This window comes from Schistocerca piceifrons, chromosome 10, assembly GCF_021461385.2.
Source record: "Schistocerca piceifrons isolate TAMUIC-IGC-003096 chromosome 10, iqSchPice1.1, whole genome shotgun sequence".
NCBI lineage: Eukaryota > Metazoa > Arthropoda > Insecta > Orthoptera > Acrididae > Schistocerca > Schistocerca piceifrons.
In genome coordinates, this window is record NC_060147.1 from 138,611,791 (window position 1) to 138,632,379 (window position 20,589).

At 41.1% G+C, this 20,589-nt stretch overlaps 1 protein-coding gene across 1 annotated transcript in view; it reads left to right on the forward strand.

Moving 5' to 3' along the window:
• The window catches only part of LOC124718777 (histone-lysine N-methyltransferase 2C-like), a 434,091-nt gene that overhangs the window by 202,697 nt on the left and 210,805 nt on the right, over positions 1-20,589 (forward strand). Inside the window, exons 40-41 of the mRNA XM_047244388.1 lie at positions 1,662-1,830; positions 4,275-4,433. Coding sequence (XP_047100344.1) covers positions 1,662-1,830; positions 4,275-4,433 — 328 coding nt within the window. The remainder of the gene's footprint in view (positions 1-1,661; positions 1,831-4,274; positions 4,434-20,589) is intronic.

The window sequence follows — 20,589 nt, forward strand, 5'->3', positions numbered from 1 at the left end:
TCTACAACAGTATACTGAAGTTCTTCCTTATTCTAGGCGTGCTACTGTGGGACGGTAGGTCCGCAGCTGTTCAGTACTGAGGAAATTGGGTAATTTTTTATTCCGTCCATCCACCGATACAAATTTCAGCTCTATCGGTTACCAGTTTCGGGCTGACACACTCATTCTCAAACCGCACACCTCGCTATTAACTGTAATTATTCATACGTACGGTGCCAAAACGCAAAGCAAAGAGTACAGTGGGCAACGAGTGATCCTAGACTGTGCGTGTGTTGCTACTGGCTGACTGCTGAGTGTCAGGAGCAGCAGACATACTTCCGAGATCAGTGAGGGTACTTGCTGCTTAGTGTATACTTCATTGAGCCATTTGACCCCATATTGTTTGATTAATGACGAGATGTGTCGTTTATAAATGGGTGTGTCAGCCTGAAACTGGTAACAACTACAGCTGAATTTTATACCAGTGCAACTAAGACAGACGAAATAGAAAATTATTGAATTCCCTCAATTCTGAATTTCACATACGGAAGTTTAGTTCGACCTCGTAAGTGTACACTTTTTCTAGAGTGAATAGTCCTGTCTGTATGCATATCTGTATATAGCTGTGCTACCAGTTGTGGCTACTCGAGTTACTGTTTTACCCTCACTTATGCTGCATCTCTTTGACATCTCGACCACTGAATACCGAGTGGCCGTGTGTCTACCTTACGACAAAGACTTTGGCGAACACAATTTGATAACAGTCGAAACTTCACCTGTTCTTTCAGGTGCGGTCATACAGGGTTTATCGTAATTAGTGGCTCGGACACATACGGTTGAAAAGTACACGATACTAGAAGCAAAAAGTCTCGGTAACCGTAGGGTCGAAAATACGTACCTTGAGAGCTGAGAGCAATTTTTCATCTTAGATACTGTGAAATAAATCTCTTCTGCTACAAGTTCTTTGCTTTCCATATTTTGGGAAGTGTTAGTATGAACCAAAATAAGAAAAAAATGTCCAGCAAACGTATGCTGTAAAACACGTACCTTAAAAGTTGAGCGCTTGATCGTTAGAGGAGTTGTATTTCAAAGTAGCAGAGATGAACGAGTGCTCGTAGCCCCTAAGGAATGCATTTTAGACTACTTGTTTACTGGACTTTTTTTTCTTATTTTGGTCCGTACTACCAGTTACCATAATACGGAAAGAAAAGAACTTGCCCTAGAAGAGATTTGTTTCACAGTATTGAAAATGAAAAATTGCTCGTAGCTTGTAAGTATGCATTTTTGACCCTATGTTTACCGAGACTTTTTTACTTCTAGTATCGTGTACTTTCAACTCTATGCGTTTAGGCCATTAATTATGATACACCCTGTGTAGTGTATACTGTCTGCCAGAGAAACCTGTCTTGACAGAATGCTTAGTAAGAAGCAAATGACAGAGTGCACATTTAAAGTCAAAAGTGGCTAGCTTCTGAATTAGTATAGTAAATGAAGTTACAGAAATTAAGCAAAAAAAGTAACTCACAGCTAAATTTGCCGAGTGGCACGGATGTTTTGTAGCTGGAGGCTGTGCGGAACAGGAGTGAAACTCGACAGACAGAATGGCACTAATGCTAGGAGTGTTCAGTTCTTTATCTTATCGGAAGGCCTATAAGGTGTGAGCTCGTATTGACAAACAGTAGTCTGTCCAACTGCAGGAGCAGCCCCTGCTGCTGGAGGAACTCCTCGAGCAGGAGAAACGTGAGCAGCAGCAGCAGCAGCAGCAACAGCAACAGCAACAACAGCAGGAGGGGCCCGAGGCCGACTTCTCCGCGGGGGCCGCCGGCGTCACACCGCAGTCTCCCCAGCAAGGTAAGGCTACCCCACACACTCTGTCCTAGAAACTTAATATAGCACGGTGTCAGAGAGTTGTGGGTTGACTGCAAATAAAAGTGACCACTCACTGCAGTAGAGTCGAGGGAGAAATTTTACTGAGTGAGACTGTTTGTTGTTCGAAATAACACTTCTTTCCGTACAAATGTAATTTGCTAATGTCTTCCCCTCGAGTCTAATGACAGCCTTTCCTCCTGCTACAACACTTATCTTTCCTCTTACACATTTTCGATGTAGCCGTGTGTCTCTTTGAAAGATACTTTCTGTGCAACTAACTCGTTTAACTATAATGTATTATCTTCCTCTTCATTTGTATCTACTTTTTGCAAAGTGGTTTTTTTGCATGTGACTCGTTATTCTTCCTTCCATTAGGTTGAGCGAGATCCCTTGGTGTAGCGTTGCCAATGTTGGTTACCGTCTACAGTCCTTGTCAGTGAATATTTTTGTTTCCCCTATGTCGAGAAGTAGTGTTCTGTGCAGTGCCGCTGTACTGTATCCACAAAACACTTGCGGTTCTTCACAAGTTAGCACATTTTCTTTATCTGACAATATGACATTTGTCAATGCTTAGATGCTGCGTTTAAAGACAGTTATGTATTTGACACTGAGGAACCTTCAACAGTCTCCATGTAGTGTGAATCTGGGACTTGATGATGTTCACACAGCTGAAACTAGTTGTCTGTGAATGAATATTCACTATACGGTCTTTTTGGTACAGTGGTGCTGTTTTTTAAATGCATTGAAACTTTGCAACACCGTCTACGGAAAGATGATTTCCCATTACATAAACAATTTTCGTATAGCTGGGTTATTAGTGAGAAAAAGCAGTTTCTGTTCTTCATCATTACTTTCTGCTTTGTCACTTTCTTATTCGTCGTCCTTATTATTTCTACCTCCTCTGCCACCTCATTCTTCTTGGTGGGGGTGAGAGAAAACAGTTCCTGTGGGAAACAAGTGGCAGATTGGCCTTAAGTTTCATTTGTCCTCGTACGGTGGCTGTCGCATTAGCAATACACTTTCTGGAATGACCTCATTCTTTTACACTGTGGTTGAGAGGCAGCAGTTGAGCAGTAAATGCATTGGATTCAGTTTTGAGACTATTACGAAACAGCTGCTTTCAGCATCTAAGGTAAGACATCCTGCAAACACAAAAAAAATTTAATTTGGATTTTCTTGTGCGTATAGATAGAAATATATACAAACGAAGTTAGGAAAATGCTGAGAGTGTTCTCAAATAAGGCACTTTCTGGGTCATTATTTTCCACCAGCCTGTGAGGATGTTAAAGGTAGTCGGGTGTGAAACTCTAACCTTCCTTCCCTTTGTGTTTGCTTCTGTAGCTTTTATACTAAATCAGATTCCAAAGAAATGAAATTTATGCCACAACTGGACTACAATAAGGGATCCGTTGTCGGAACGTGTCCCGAGGCATCGAGGAATTGTCAGTTCCGTACTGCAGTGCAGAGAACTTCTGGTGGTTTCCGGTGGTTAGAGGGAACAGTGTGGTGTTGTTGTGCAAGACTCGCACTCCCCCTCGATTCTTGAACTTATGCAAAGTTGCTTTGCCGGTCTTCTTTTCAGGATAGCCAGCTGCAATGGTCTACCCCACTTCTTCTCCGTAGATAGGATGCTGTTGTGGAGGAATTTTCTCTTCTCTTAAAATAACCCCGTACACTCGAGATACTTTGAACTCAGTCCCACTATATTTTCACAACAGACAACAGTTTTCACATACAGGAATCATTTTTCATAAGTTCACCAATTTCCGGTCCATCGGATACTATTACATATTTTTTACCACAAATACAGTATTATAAATCTTTCAAAGTTCTAGTAAGTCCACCATCCTGACCTCACAAAAGTAAGTGGATAATTAAGATAAGTGTCTTTTCTTTTCCTTTCAACAATGTTCAACTGTTCCTAATAATGACTGACGAAGCACCGTCACGGAGTAAGGTGCGCTCGTTCCTAGTGCTGGGCGTGTAACTTCTGAGGTGAGCGCTGCGGATTCCTGCCCGCGCCGATCGACCACCCGATACACACCAGTCCTGCACACACATAATCGTGGCGCAGTAGACACAGCTCCAATTTCGCACACTCGTCTGTAAAATAACGCGTGTTCGAGATGTCGGAAATGCGAGTGTCTCTAGAATTTCCCCCCAAATTCTCGAGGCACTACAAACCGTGGGGGTGGGGAGTAAAACTTGCAGAGGGAGATAAAGCTTTGACTACAGTAAGCAGGTTCTTAAATGAATGTGAACTGCAGAAGTTGCACAGAGAGGAGGAGACTCACACAAGAGAGACTGAAGTAGAGAGTTGCAGCAAACCAGTCTCCAAGCTGAAGACGGCTACAGTGTCAGACGACGTCGTACTGTGCAGACCGACTGTGACTTACTTCACGCTGGGATGCTCTCTCCCGTTCCAGGACAAGGTGCACTCCCGAGCCCGGGAGGCCTGCGTCAGCAGTTCCTGGCCGGCGGCGTGCGGCCAGCAGTCCCCACCTCTCAGCAGTCACTGGGTACCGGGGCCACCACGGCGCGGCCTCCTCCGCCATCCCAGGGTCCGCCATCCGGAGAAGCTGCCGGTACGTATGCTCCGCCTCCCTGACGTAATAGCGACAGTGTTTATCTTGCCTTATACCACGTAACAAATCCTGACAGAGGGGGCAAACGGGCCGTCCGTGTGCGGTACAGTGGCAGCTATCGCCCGTAAAGGAGTCGACGTATCTGGGTTACAGTACGCGACGGTTAGTAAGGATGATGGCGTATCCGAAAGTTCACGAGGAGCACTCGTGATGTGGCACAGATAATACGCAAAGTGTGGGAAGTGGCACTGTGTCCTGCAAAATGTTTTTGTAGTCGCTAAACTTTCCAGTTCGTCTGCGGCTCACCATCTGACAGCCGTGCGAAGCCTTCAGACAAAGTGTCTCGTCGGCAGTCTAGGTACTGTGCGCGCGTCGAGAGCCGTGGGGGTGCACCCACCCAGTCACATTAATGTTACTGCCACCTACGTTTGCAATAACCACTCGCACGTGGCAGGCAGCAGCACTAGCAGAAGACAATATATAAAGTGTGACGGGGCAGATGAGAAAAGAGTGCAGTAGTTGTCATAATGCAGAAGTGGACATCCGAAAGGGCACAGTCGTCAGCTTTCACCCACGGGTGAAATGGCTAAGTTGTTGACTGTTCGTGTTCCACCACGGTTAAAGTACACTGTGTGTGGCAAAAGTGGCACTATCCGAAACTGACGCCGAAGCGTCCGCAGTGCACGACGGGTCGCAGACGGGTGGGAACGACGGCTACGGGAATGTGTACGGGCGAGTAGACGTGCGACTGACCGGTCAGCCGAACTTAGGGTCAACCGGCAGTGGCTCCTCGGTGACACTCGAGCAGACGCTGTCGGACGATGTCGGCCTCCGCAGCGGGTGCCTCGTCTGCACACCTGTGTCGGCTCCCGTCCATTTGCGACAGAGGGTCGAATTTGCGTGCCGGTACCACAACTCGACATCTGCCGAGTGGTGACGAGTGGCCTTTTATACTCCTCCAGACGTACGGGCTCGGTGTCTACGGCGTCGGCCATTGGAGCGAACCCCCCGCAATAATTGTCGGAAAATTCTGGGCCGAAGGAGGAGTATTACGATCTGGGGAATTCCCCGGGCGATCTCGTCGTTCTGGAAGGCACAGTAGGTCGACACTAGTACGCAGCTATCCTTGAAGGCCGTGACACTTGCACCCGGTCTGATTTTCCTCGGTGCGACGGCACCTGTCGACAAGACAGTGCAACGTTTCACCCGGCTCACGTCGTACGCGTGCGGTTCGAAGGGCATCGGAACGAGTCGGTTTGAAGAACACCGGAGTGAGTTTACCGCACTCCCTGGCAACCGACCTTCCCGGAATTAAACCCAGTTGAGAATCTGGGGGACCACCTCAATTGGGTTGTTCGTGCCACGGATTGTCAACTGAGAAACCTAGCGCAGCTGGCCGGGGCACTGCACGTTCCCGTCTGAACCTTCCAGAACCGCATTGTTTTCCTGCACGTCCTGCAGTGGTCTGCTCTGCAAACGACGGTTACTTGGGCTTTCGTCAGGTGGTCATGTTAATGTGACTGGATCGTGTAAATACAAAAGATGCATTTGGGGGTTGATGACATGTGCTGCTAGTATCTGAGCTTCTGTGTCATAGTCACTTCATCATAAAATAAGCCTCTGACAGTGTTATGGATGAAACCGACAGAAGAAATATTAAAGAGGACTAAAGACGCCTGAAAAGGAGTGAGACATTGAAAATTAACTGTTCGACCAGGACATACACATGGAATTGGTTGTAGGATCTTGAAGTGAGAAACTGGGAAGGAAGCTCAGGCAGAGGTACACTTTGAGGATGGATTTGCACCCTCCGATTCCCTTACTTTTACCTACTTATCTATTTATTTTTTAGAGAACAGAAAAAATTGTTTATGTGCTGTGCATAACATGCACAATGAAATTATAGGTTTCACAGTCACCTTGTGTCCATTAGTGCAATAAAAAATAATAACTTTGTTAAATATGTTTGCTGTCAGTTCCTGTGAGATTATTGGGAAGTATATAACCTCATTCTAATTATCTGATGTATGAGCTGTCAAAAAAAGGAGTGCAAGTACAGCACACGAATTACATAAAATGAAATGTTTGCTTAACCAAATACAGTGGTCAGAGTGTTTGAATTTGTGTATTGTGTCAGATGTGCATTGTATCTATATTACTAAAACGGTATCCCAGAACTGGGTGTATGTTGCAGCATATGGGGCATCAGATATTTGATTTTCAGTATTACTTCTACATCTACATCTGTACTCTGCAAGCCACCTGACGGTGTGTGGCGGAGGGTACTTTGAGTACCTCTTATCGGTTCTCCCTTCTATTCCAATCTCGTATTGTTCGTGGAAAGAAAGATTGTCGGTATGCCTCTGTGTGGGCTCTACTCTCTCTGATTTTATCCTCACGGTCTCTTCGCGAGATATATGTAGGAGGGAGCAACATACTGCTCGACTCCTCGGCGAAGGTATGTTCTCGAAACTTCGACAAAAGCCCGTACTGAGCTATTGAGCGTCTCTCTTGCAGAGTCTTCCACTGGAGTTTATCTATCATCTCTGTAACTCACTCGCGCTTACTAAATGATCCTGCAATGGAGTGCGCTGCTCTCCATGGGATCTTCCTATCTCTTCTATCAACCCTATCTGGTACGGATCCCACACTGCTGAGCAGTATTCGAGTAGTGGGCGAACAAGTCAACTGTAAACTACTTCCTCTGTTTTAGGACTGCATTTCCTTAGGATTCTTCCAATGAATCTCAGTCTAGCATGTGCTTTAATGGCGATTAATTTTATATGGTCACTCCATTTTAAATCACTCTTAATGCCTAAGCCCAGATAATTTATGGAATTACTTGCTTCCAGTTGCTGACCTGCTATATCGTAGATAAATGGTAAAAGATCTTTCTTTCTATGTATTCGCAACACATTACACTTGTCTACATTGAGATTGAATTGCCATTCCCTGCAGCATGCGTCAATTCGTTGCATTTCAGTACAACTTTCCATTGTTACAACCTCTCAATATACTACAGCATCATTTGCAAAAAGCCTCAGTGAACTTCCGATGTTATCCACAAGGTCATTTATATATATTGTGAATAGCAACGGTCCTACGACACTCCCCTGCGGCACACCTGAAATCACTCTTACGTCGGAAGACTTCTCTCCATTGAGAATGACATGCTGCGTTCTGTTATCTAGGAACTCCTCAATCCAATCGCACAGTTGGTCTGATAGTCCACATGCTCTTACTTTGTTCATTAAACGACTTTGGGGAACTGTATCGGACGCCTTGCGGAAGTCGAGAAACATGGCATCTACCTGGGAACCCGTGTCTATGGCCCTCTGAGTCTCGTGGACGAATAGCGCGAGCTGGGTTTCACACGATCGTCTTTTCCGAAACCCATGCTAATTCCTACAGAGTAGATTTCTAGTCTGCAGAAAACTCATTATACTCGAACATAATACGTGCTCCTAAATTCTACAACTGATCGACGTTAGAGATATAGGTCTATAGTTCTGCACATCTGTTCGACGTCCCTTCTTGAAAATGGGGATGACCTGTGCCCTTCTCCAATCCTTTAGAACGCTACGCTCTTCTAGAGACCTACGGTAAACCGCTGCAAGAAGGGGGGCAAGTTCCTTCGCGTACTCTGTGTAAAATCGAAGTGGTATCCCAGCAGGTCCAGTGGCCTTTCCTCTTTCGAGCGATTTCAATTGTTTTTCAATCCCTCTGTCATCTATTTCGATATCTACCATTTTGTCATCTGTGCGTCAATCTAGAGAAGGAAGAACAGTGCAGTCTTCCTCTGTGAAACAGAGTATTCTGCATAATTACTGACCACCTTTAATAAAATGTGCTGTCACAAGCAAATCATTAAGAGGTACGGATAATTGTATGTCGAACGTTTAATACGTCGTGACAAGTATTACAATTAGAAACTTCGTGTTCGCCTCGATGTGACGCAACTGACGGCTCCCAAAAACACGGACTTAATTCCTCTAGTAATTGAGAATGAGAGCACTTAGCAAACTCCGACAAACTTTACACGTAACTTGAAATCTGGCAAAACTTTTTGTCACTGACTACCTCCGTAAAATGACGAAAGGAAAAAGTTTATTTCTTCCTACATTCTTCCCGTGCGTGCAGTCAGATGTCAGCACGAGACACGGGGTTTCAATTTATTACTTCGCCGCTACTTACTCTCCTCGAAAACAGTTTGCAGGCACTATCCACCCGTGCTGCAAAATTACGTCACCGTATAATACGTAATTCGGCAGAAATGAGATGCCGCAATCACTTAGAGGCACGAAAAGCTACCTTTCGCTCGAAATGGCACACGGTAAAACTTTGCCATCAGCTGTGGAGTTTTAATTTGTCGCTCCTCGACTGCTAACTCTATTCGCGACACACTTTGTGTACAGTATTTATGTGTGTCCCAAATGTACTTGCAAAATTAAATCATTTACAACACGTAGTTCAGGTTGTAAGAGGCCACAAAACAGAGAGATGCCTGAAAAACTAGCTTTTGCTTAAAATAGAATGCCGATTACTCTGTTTATATTCATCCATTGTTTTGTACTGGAAACACTTGCCTGCTTCCAGTAAATTTTGAGCATAATTTCAAATATTTCTTAAACTTTTTGTTGTTTACAATCTTGAAGATAAGTACTTAACAAATTAACTTCTTTGTAAATGGGAGCTGGATTCTTTAAAGAACTGACAGTTTATTGGTATTTGATCTCCCCCGTTGGTGATAGTGCCTGCACAGATCCTCTCAACAGTGTTTTATGCCGCTATTGTAATTAAAGAAAAATAAAATCAATGTAACGGTTCAGAGAGCATCACACAAGCGAGTTATGTGGGAGGACAGGTTGCTCGTAGACACCTTTACCGACAGTTGTACGGAAGTATTCTCCAACCGGTGTGTCGGCTGACTGTGACAGCCTGAGTCGAGAGGTTCACTAAAGTGCAGAAAGACCTACTGTGTCAAAATGTGTGTGGCTCGACACAAGTGTCGTGTCTTCTGACGGTGACAAATACGGGGACGGTTGTGTACGAGTTAGGAGGAGGTGCGGCAAAGGATGTGGTACGTTTTGAAGGGAGAGTGGTGTTAAAATAGAGCCGTTCTGACGTCTGCAGTGCTTGCTGAACAAAGTTACTGGGTCCGGACGAGTGACGGGGGCGGGTGTCACAGAGACGGTTAGGAAATACGGAGGATGTACCTGGAAAAGGGGCTAGAATAAAGGTGCTATTCCCTACGTGACACCTACAGGCGATCGAGAGTGGGTTACGTTTGCAAAGTATTGCAGTATATCGACACTGTGAGAGGGCAAGTACTGAGCATCTAGCAGGCTGTTAACCTTCATTCTGTTTTCAATGACAGTCTTCTTCTAGTCGGTCACCTTCTCGAAAACTTCACCCGAGCAAGTTTTTCCCTCTGTCGTTGGCAAACTTTTCACTTTCTCCTCCTCCTCCTCCTCCTCCTCCTCCTCCTCCTCCTCTCTAGCTTTCATTCTGTCTGGGACGAGGTCCTCATTTTCAGTATTTGGCAAATTTTATTTAATTATTTAACTTTGTGGCGAGGTGTCCTTCCCGATGACACTGTCGTCGAGGTAACCTGAGGGAGGGTACTTGGGCACCATTTGTCTGTGAATTGCGTAAACTCTGTTCTGTGTGTTGTTGTATTCTAACTGTTTCGCGTATTGTACTAGCCCGGCATTTGCCTAAAAGAGTTCGGGAAACTGCCGAAAAACTGCACTCGGACCGGTCAGTGTACTAACGCTCCGTGATTAATCCTCCGCAGAGATTCGATCTGCGTCTGTCTCACCTCCCTGCCTCAAAAGCTAGTGTGCCACGCGTTATGCTGTACTGACAGATATCGGCAAACTGTTACGACGTTCGGAGGCATACGACCACTTTACACATTTGTAAATTACGTATGTAAGCTTACAGCCTCCCTCCGTCCCTCCCTCCCTCCTCGCCTTCAGTTCACATGATTCGTGTTTACAATGGAATTAATTCGAGCAATAAATGTTTCTATTATATTGCTCCAATGTCTTTAAACGTAGTATCGGATTCTGAGTGTGTGTGTACTGCCTGGATCTCTTGCGTGTGACTTGAAGAAAATCCAAAGTTTGTTCAATGTGTCAACACGAAATTGTGATCTCCAGCAGTCGAATTTTGGTGGCGTCTACCGGGGTATAAATGGTCAATGAGGGCACAGGAAACACCTCACTGCCTACGACAGGTGATGAGCTTGTCCTTTACACCAACCTGAAGACCTGCCGGCTTCCACAGCACCATACACTTCAAAGCATATTGACACTACGTAAATATTGCTTGACCAGTGTTCCATCACATTGGTTTCTTCTTTGCATTTTCAGTTCCATTTATATGAATCATGTGCTACATGCACAAGTCCTTTGCAGCTCATTAACATCTACTTAAAATACAGTTCTTGATATAGTAAGTACATAAATATACAAATATTTACAATTAATCATTACATGAGATCGTTACATTGTTGTCATATAGCACATATACAGAACTAAATGAAAAATATAGTAAATTTTTACGTTACATTCAATATCATTGTGCTGACATGTGAATTACATTACGTTCAGATTGAAATATACGTTTTATTTGTTAGCTCATTCATTATTTATTTTATTTTATTTTTTTTTTTTTCGTTACACTTGCAACATTTGAAGATAATTGTGGCAACTCGCTAGAATATTCAACAGACACAAGTGTGGATGGATATGTGTGTGTGTGCGCGAGTGTATACCCGTCCTTTTTTCCCCCTAAGGTAAGTCTTTCCGCTACCGGGATTGGAATGACTCCTTACCTCTCCCTTAAAACCCACTTCCTTTCGTCTTTCCCTCTCCTTTCCTCTTTCCTGATGAGGCAACCGTTTGTTGCGAAAGCTTGAATTTTGTGTGTATGTATGTGTCTGTTTGTGTTTCTATCGACCTGCCAGCGCTTTCGTATGGTAAGTCACATCATCTTTGTTTTATATATATATAAAAACAAAGATGAGGTGACTTACCGAACGAAAGCGCTGGCAGGTCGATAGACACACAAACAAACACAAACATACACACAAAATTCAAGCTTTCGCAACAAACTGTTGCCTCATCAGGAAAGAGGGAAGGAGAGGGGAAGACGAAAGGAAGTGGGTTTTAAGGGAGGGGGTAAGGAGTCATTCCAATCCCGGGAGCGGAAAGACTTACCTTAGGGGGGAAAAAGGACAGATATTCACTCGCACACACGCACATATCCATCCACACATACAGACACAAGCAGACATATTTAAGGACAAAGAGTTTGGGCAGAGATGTCAGTCGAGGCAGAAGTGTAGAGGCAAAGAAGTTGTTGAAAGACAGGTGAGGTATGAGTGGCGGCAACTTGAAATTAGCGCAGATTGAGGCCTGGTGGATGACGAGAAGAGAGGATATACTGAAGGGCAAGTTCCCATCTCCGGAGTTCGGATAGGTTGGTGTTGGTGGGAAGTATCCAGATAACCCGGACGGTGTAACACTGTGCCAAGATGTGCTGGCTGTGCACCAAGGCATGTTTAGCCACAGGGTGATCCTCATTACCAACAAACACTGTCTGCCTGTGTCCATTCATGCGAATGGACAGTTTGTTGCTGGTCATTCCCACATAGAATGCATCACAGTGTAGGCAGGTCAGTTGGTAAATCATGTGGGTGCTTTCACACGTGGCTCTGCCTTTGATCGTGTACACCTTCCAGGTTACAGGACTGGAGTAGGTAGTGGTGGGAGGGTGCATGGGACAGGTTTTGCATCGGGGGCGGTTACAAGGATAGGAGCCAGAGGGTAGGGAAGGTGGTTTGGGGATTTCATAGGGATGAACTAACAGGTTACGAAGGTTAGGTGGACGGCGGAAAGACACTCTTGGCGGAGTGGGGAGGATTTCATGAAGGATGGATCTCATTTCAGGGCAGGATTTGAGGAAGTCGTATCCCTGCTGGAGAGCCACATTCAGAGTCTGGTCCAGTCCCGGAAAGTATCCTGTCACAAGTGGGGCACTTTTGTGGTTCTTCTGTTCGGGATTCTGGGTTTGAGGGGACGAGGAAGTGGCTCTGGTTATTTGCTTCTGTACCAGGTCGGGAGGGTAGTTGCGGGATGCGAAAGCTGTTTTCAGGTTGTTCGTGTAATGATTCAGGGATTTCGGACTGGAGCAGATTCGTTTGTGTCTGCTTGTGTCTGTATGTGTGGATGGATATGTGCGTGTGTGCGAGTGTATACCTGTCCTTTTTTCCCCCTAAGGTAAGTCTTTCCGCTCCCGGGATTGGAATGACCCCTTACCCTCTCCCTTAAAACCCACTTCCTTTCGTCTTCCCCTCTCCTTCCCTCTTTCCTGATGAGGCAACAGTTTGTTGCGAAAGCTTGAATTTTGTGTGTATATTTGTGTTTGTTTGTGTGTCTATCGACCTGCCAGCGCTTTCGTTCGGTAAGTCACCTCATCTTTGTTTTTTTTTTTATATATATATAGTGTTCAAGTCAATCATGTTCCTATAAAGTTTGTGTAGTTCATCTCCTTCCTTTCATGAGTATCAAGCAATATAAATAAATGTTTTACTTAATAAATAAATAAATCATCTTAGATAATTGCTGCTGCGTTCCATGCTGTATATCCATTCTGTATTTACCTTGTGGTACCTGTAAAATTCTATTCATAAATAAATATGTGTGTATGTCTCTCCATACTGTCAGATAATCACGAATTAAATAATGTCAAATATTTCATCAACATGTATAAATTTTTCTAAGGGAGGGATGAGAGAGAGTATGAGCCGCAACAGAGGACTGACGTTTTGTTTTCTCCTTATTCTCCTTTCTATTTAATGGTGCATTATTTCAGTTCAGTAGATGAGCTTTAATTATGTCATTAGATGACTGCTAAATATGTTCTCTTAAATAATTCTTCCAATCTGAAGTGTCAAGCCTACATAACTCCAAAAATTTCATTACAAGTTCCCATTAGATTAGTGTTAAAGTGTTATAGATTTAAATCTTCTGGTATATTTCCAACAGTGGCTGCTGTAAATAATTCTTTCCACATAAATCTATACTTTCACCTTTAGTTATAAGAATATATAAGACACCACATAAGTTATTATCTCATGCATACCAATCTTTCAATAAATAATATTCTTTCCACTACTTTCATTCTGTATTCCATGAGTACATGTGATATAGCGTTCAAATCTAGTTTCTCGCCTCTCAACATATTCTCAGTTACTCATAACATTCTCACCTATCCATTATTCATTCTTCACAAAATAACATATACTTATTCCTCAGCATTATATATATTTATTTTCCTCTTATTCATCACCACTTACTTTTTACTTCAACAACAGCAACAACAATAATAATACCCTTTTCTCATCTTATATTCCATTTACCTCTCTCTGTATTACTATTTGTCCTCTTATTAAACTAAAATTACATTCACTCATCTCATTCAGTCACTCACATCACTCATATCAACATTACTATTATCATATGCCTCCTAAAGAAAATAATTCTGTTCAGTTCTCTGCCTCCTCTAATGTGTATATGCCTCCTCCAATGTGTATATGCCTCAATAGCAACTCCTCTTATAACCAAATATCTTATTAGCTATTGGATGGTTCACATTGCTTTCTAGACTTACCTGCATTCATTAGATTGTATGTATCTGTATAACTTAAATGTACGCTCATCATAACTGTATATCATATTAATTATCTTCTCCTCATTAGCTAACATTTTACTGTATGTATTTTTTCAAATGTCTGTGTGTATGTAGACCTCTGGGTTTGTGTGTTAATGGATATTCTAATGAATAACAGCCAGAGTGTGGAATATTTGCAATTCGGTATCGTCCAGAGTATAAGATCTGCCATTTCCTGTTTAAATGTTTCAGTTTTGTGGGTTTAGGATGTGTTCTTAGTAAAACTAACTCATCAACTTGAAATGTTTATGCTTTCCTGACACCTCTGTCATATTTCTGCTTTCTTTCCTTAGCTTTGCCACTTAATGTTGTGTAAGCTTGTCTTACCTTTTCTTCTAAACTAACATGATTTGTTGTTGCTGTAAATTTAGGTAGAGGGTCTGTCCATTCATTTCTTTCTGTTTTATCCATAATTATTTCAGTTGGTGTGTATCCAGTAGAAATATGAGTTAAATTGTTCACTATTTGTTCAAATGGTGCTATGTATTCTACCCATTTTGTGTGCTTCTCTGGTGTTTGTGTTCTCATAAACTGTCCAAATTCTCGAAATGTTCTTTCTACTGGGTTTCCTGCTGCGTGAAATCTTGAAATTAAAATATGTTTAACATTCTGTTCTTCAATAAATGTCTTCCATTTTAAACTGGTAAAATATGCTGCATTATACGTGATCATAACTTCAGGTTTTCCTATTCTTACAAAATAATCTGTTAATAGACGTCTGGTAATAGCAGTGGTAGAAACTGAATGTAAAGCATATAATTTTAAATACTTTGTGAAAACATCTAACACAGCAAGGATGTATTTCATTCCTCCACGTGCTTGTGGATAGGGTCCTGCAATATCTAAAGAAATTAGCTGTAATGGCCTCTTAGGTACGATTGGGTGCAATTCATTCATGCTTGTGCGATTAGAATATTTGGCTTTGACATATGATGCATTTCCTAATATTACTCAATACTCTTCGCCTTAAATTTGGAAAATAGCAATATTGTATAATCTTATCTGTACATTTGGTTACACCATAGGGTCCCCAAGGTCTTTGTGTAAATAAAATAAAATCATCAACATGAGCTTCAGGTAAGCAAACACACCAATGCTGTGATTCAGGGTTTCGTTGGTGAAATAATACTTCTTTGTGTAACGTGTAATATTTTTCAAGATGTGGGTCTGTTCCTGCACGTAATTTATTCTTTATCTGGATCCACCTGGGATCATTGTCCTGCAATATGGCTAACTTCCTGCACATGTTTTTGTAGTAAGGTGCAAATGTACCATCATACATGAGTAAAATTTTGAAATCTGATGTTTGTTTTGTCACATCTGAAAATTCTTGTACGCCTTGTGGCAAACGAGATAGAGCATCGGCTATAATGTTGGATTCTCCTTTTATATATATAATATCAAAATCATATTCTTGTAGTGATGCACACCAGCGTGCAAGACGTGAATGTAATAACTTGCATGATAGCAGGAAAGAAAGAGCATGATGATCAGCATAAAGCTTAGTATGTTTTCCCCATAGAAAGTAGCGAAACTTGCGAAATGTCCATACTATGGCAAGTGTTTCACGCTCGGTTACTGAATATAGCAAAACTTATAGGTTTGATGACTGTTTGTTCATCTTCTACATGAATTTGGAATAAAAATTCTCCGAGCCCATAGGAACTTGCATCTGTTACTAGGCAAAAGTCTGACGTCATGTCAGGATGACATAACAATGGTGCATTAACTAAAGCATTCTTAATCGCTTCAAAATCTGTCTGACAGAACTCTGTCCATTTCCAAATATTATTTCTTTTGAGTAAAGATAGAAGATGTGGACTGTTAAGAAGGTGGTAGGGTACAAATTTCCTGAAGAATGAAGATAGACCGAGAAAGGCTTTGAGTTGTTTACGATTCTGTGGGGATGGAAAATTCTTTATTGCATCAAATTTTCTTGAGTCTGGATAAATGCCTTCAGTTGATATGATGTGACCAAGGAATTTGATTTCTCTCCTCCCTAATTTCGTCTTTGATAAATTGATAGTGACACCTGCATCAGAAAACTTAGTCAGAAGTTGCTTCAAAAGATTTACATGTTCTTCCCAAGTAGTGGTGGCAATGACAATGTCGTCAACATAAACTGTGATTTGCGATAACAATTGTGGTCCAAGAACAGCATCTAAGGCTTCAATAAATACTCCAGCACTCACCCGTAGACCAAAGGGTAGAACACAAAATTGATAACTACGTCCATCACATAGAAATGCAGTGTATTTACGACTGTTTTTATGGAGGTTCACCTGCCAAAATGATGAGCGGAGGTCGATATTGGTTAAATACTGTACATTATGAAATTTTAAAAGTTGTTCTTCCAAATTAATAGGTCGTGTGTTGATTGGGATTATAACTTTGTTAATTTCTCGTGCATCCAGCACTAACCTTACACTACCATCCTCTTTATTAACTGCTAGTATCGGACTGCAATATGGTGAATGTGACCTTTCAGTGATACCCCAAGCTTGCATTTTTTCAATCTCTTTCAAAACTGCTGGTTTCTTTGACCAAGGAATATTATAATATGTTCTACAGTATGTTTTGTGTGGTTTAACATCCATCTCATAAGTATAGCCTCTAATAATTCCAGGTTTCTCCACAAATACCTCAGCAAATTGCTGCAAAACTTCAAGTAATTCAAGTTGTTGTTCCTTCGTCAGATATTCAGATTCTGTGCATTTCTCATATAAATCATTAGGTTTAATTCCCTGAGATACAGCTTCATTAAAAGTTAAATCACACATGTTTTATTGCTGGTGGATACACAAAATGTAACTGTTCAAATTTACCTTGTTTACTGTTTAAGTTTTTACCCTGTGTTAACTCTATTGTCAGTTGTTGTTGGTTTACGGTTAAATGACATTTCCCTTTTCCTAAATCTATGATTGCTTGATATTCATTCAAAAAGTCAATTCCTAATATACCATGCATAACTAATTTGTCTACTACCAGAAAACTGTAATTGAGTGGTATATTTGAAAATGTGAAGTTAATTAGCACTTGAAATTTCACATTCTTTGATTTGTTACCGGTGGCACTTATAATGTGACAATTCTGTACTGGCAATGTTTGTATGTTCATTATTTGTTTGAGTTCATTATATAAGGACATTGAAATGACACTTGCTGCTGCTCCTGTATCTAACATTACTTCCACTTCATAACTACCAATCATAATTCGTGTTATAGCCTGAATAATCTTCCTTGTTTTACTGGTACTATTAAAATCTACATCCTGATACAATTCTTTTTCTATTTTCTTACTGTCATCATATCGGAGAAAACAAATCGTCGGTTCCGTTGCGCTCTGCTCCCTATTGACCGTAACTCGAGCGCTTAGCTCGGTCGTCGTTCGTTTTCCGGTAAATTCGGTTGTTGCTGCGGGTTGGGTTCATTGCTCAACTCAATAATATTTACATTTCTGTCGCGCGTCACTCAGGTATCAGCTGTTTGGTTGTTGACATTACCTCGCGTCGCATTGGAAGTTCCGTTAGGTACAAATTGAGGGTTGCTGTATTGCATGTATCGTGGCAGTGGTCCATTGTGATTTCCCCATACATTATTTCGCCCATGATTGTAACTGGTATTGTCATTACTGTTATTCCTGCAATACATGTTTGGATGTTGTTTCTCTGAAAATATCCTGGATGGTACCTGTTATCCTCTCTTCTTTGATCTCTATGATTTCGGTTTCTTCTTCTGTTGTTGTTATTTTGAATATAACTGTTATTGTTCTGATTGTAATTACTGTTCGGATAACCATTATAGTAATAATTACTGTTTCCTTGCCAATGCTGCGAGTTGTTTCTCCCAATATTGAATGGATTTGTCCCAGTGTAGTGCGAATTGTTTCTTTGAGTGTTTTGTTGTGGTGTCGGAGGCGGATTCCAATAGCCTCTGTCATTTCTGTTGTGCGTACGTGAATTGCTTGGATGGATCGGATACAATTGATTGAAATTCCTGATCTCATCTCTGTAAACAACATCTATCTCATCAACATAACTAAAAAAATTCTTTATGTTGTCCTCGGACACTCCTATTAATTTATCACGGTAAGGAAATGGTAAGTGGCTTTTAAGTGTTCTAATTACATCTGGTAAATCTGCTGGTTTTGTCCAATATAATGTTTTGTCTAGGTAGCGTTCGAAGTATTGACGTAAAGTCTCTTGCTTCGGGTTGTAAATTTCTGGATTGTATACTTCTCGTTTTAAACTTTGCTGTTCTGTGATCGACCAGAATTCCTCAAGAAATGCTTGTGCAAACTGTTCAAATGTTAAACATCATCTTTTCATTGCTGCTCCCCACTTAGCTGCTCTTCCACGTAACAAATTTGTAACATATCGAATTTTATCGGCTTCTAGCCAGTGTCTCGGGAAAATACCATCAAAGGGCGGATGAAAACAATCGGATGCACTTTGTCTTTCTCATCACATGAAAATGTCTGAAAGTATCCATGTCGTACTAATGTTTCATCAGCTACTCCCGATGGTATTATGGGTCCTGCATTTTGTGTCAAACTGTGCATAGTATGTGGTGATGTCTGATAGTAATTTTGATCTTGTGGTAGCATTGAAAATGGTTCATTGGGATTTGTATCACTCATTGGTAATTCTATTTTCGGCTGTGTGCTGGGTCTAGCATTATTATGATTCTCATTTATGTTTTGGTTGCCTGTTATGGGTTTTGGTATCACTGACGAACTTGGTATTACATTTTCTTTAAGTTTACGTACCTCTTTCTGAATATGATCTGTTTCTCCCTTTACTTGTTCCTTTGTCTTATCTAAAATGATCTGTGTCATTGTCTCAAACTTCTCATCTAAATAATCATCACATAATTTGCATTCATGTACAAGTTTTTCTGCTAGAGTTGTGTCATTCTTTAAAGATGCTACATCTGATCTGTCTTCAAGCTTTTCTAACTTTTCCTGTAAGGATTTCTGCTCCAATGTTACATCATTTAATATGTCTGAAAGGTCTGTAATCGTCAGGTCTAAGTGTTTTTGGTTTGTTTTTACGGAATTGTGTGACTGTCGTAATTCGTCAACATGGGTACTGGTTTTCTGTTGTTCAAAAACTACTGTTAACAATTTCTCATTACATCGTTGTAAGTCAGTTTTTGTCTCGTCACTGAATTCCACAAATACCTTTTCTTGTCTCGTAACCTTGTCTGATAAGTCAGTAAATTTCCTTCCAAGACTACTGGTGGTTTCTGTCAAGTCGGCAATTTGTCTGGATTGTTTTTCAAAATTTTGTTTTATGTCCTGTGTCAGTTCATCGAATTTAGTGTCAAATTTCCCAATGTCACGTTTTAAATTGTCGTGTAAAGCGTCAAATCTTTTGTCTAAAGTGTCAAATTTTCTGTTTTGGTCACCAAGTAACTTTAGAATCTGGTTGAGCATGTCAGAGTCCTGTGTCTTAGTTTCATCATTTTTTCGTGTCTGATTGATGTCTGGTTCTGAAGTTGACATTGTCAATGTCACGTTTTGTCGCGTAGTACTCACTCTCCATTTGCCTGTATATCTGTTTAAATATAGGGGATTTTGTCTTAATCGATCCGGTAAAAGTACGTCTTGAACATCCTCACAATTAAGTTCAATATTCATTTGACTGTCGGACATGTTTTGCAATGTGTCACTTTCACTAAGCTCGTCCGCGGAAACAATTTCTACGCATCTAGCGTCCATCTTGCGATTTTCGTAATTAATTGCAAGTAAAATTTTCCAATGGAAAAAAAAAAAAATAAATAAATAAATAAAAATTAAATATGATATTTTGAAATCTGAAATTTCTCTTATGGAAATGGATATTTCTATATGATTTCTAATTAGAAATTGAATTATTAAACTGGTACTGAAATTTCCCTCTCACAAATAAAGGACTGTGAATATGCTCTTCACTTATCATTTGCAATAATAGTAGTAAATCAATTTTAACTACAATTTGAAAAAATAATTTCGAAATAAATGGATCGGAATAAAGGAAGTACAGATGGCTGCTTGAAACTGGAAAAAATGTAAATTTCTGTACTCACCCCCCAGTCTTATGTTGCAAATGTAGCGTCAAATATACAGTTTTCAATCCAAAATTTTGCTTCCCCCCCCCCCCCCCCCCCCCCTTTTTTACCAAATTAATTTCCTCAGCATGAAAATGAAAATTAACACTAATTAATAACAGGGAAAACAATATTGTTGTAAATTTCATGCACGTAACATTGCAATTGAATTGAATGAGACTTAGTCCAAATTCATTTTCTGATGCTATTAAGTGGTTAAAATTAGATAAAATGTCCAAAAATATAAAAACTGCACTTGTATCAAATCCAAACTACACTTAAATCAGATCCAAACTGCACTTGTATCAAATCCAAAGATTGCAAGT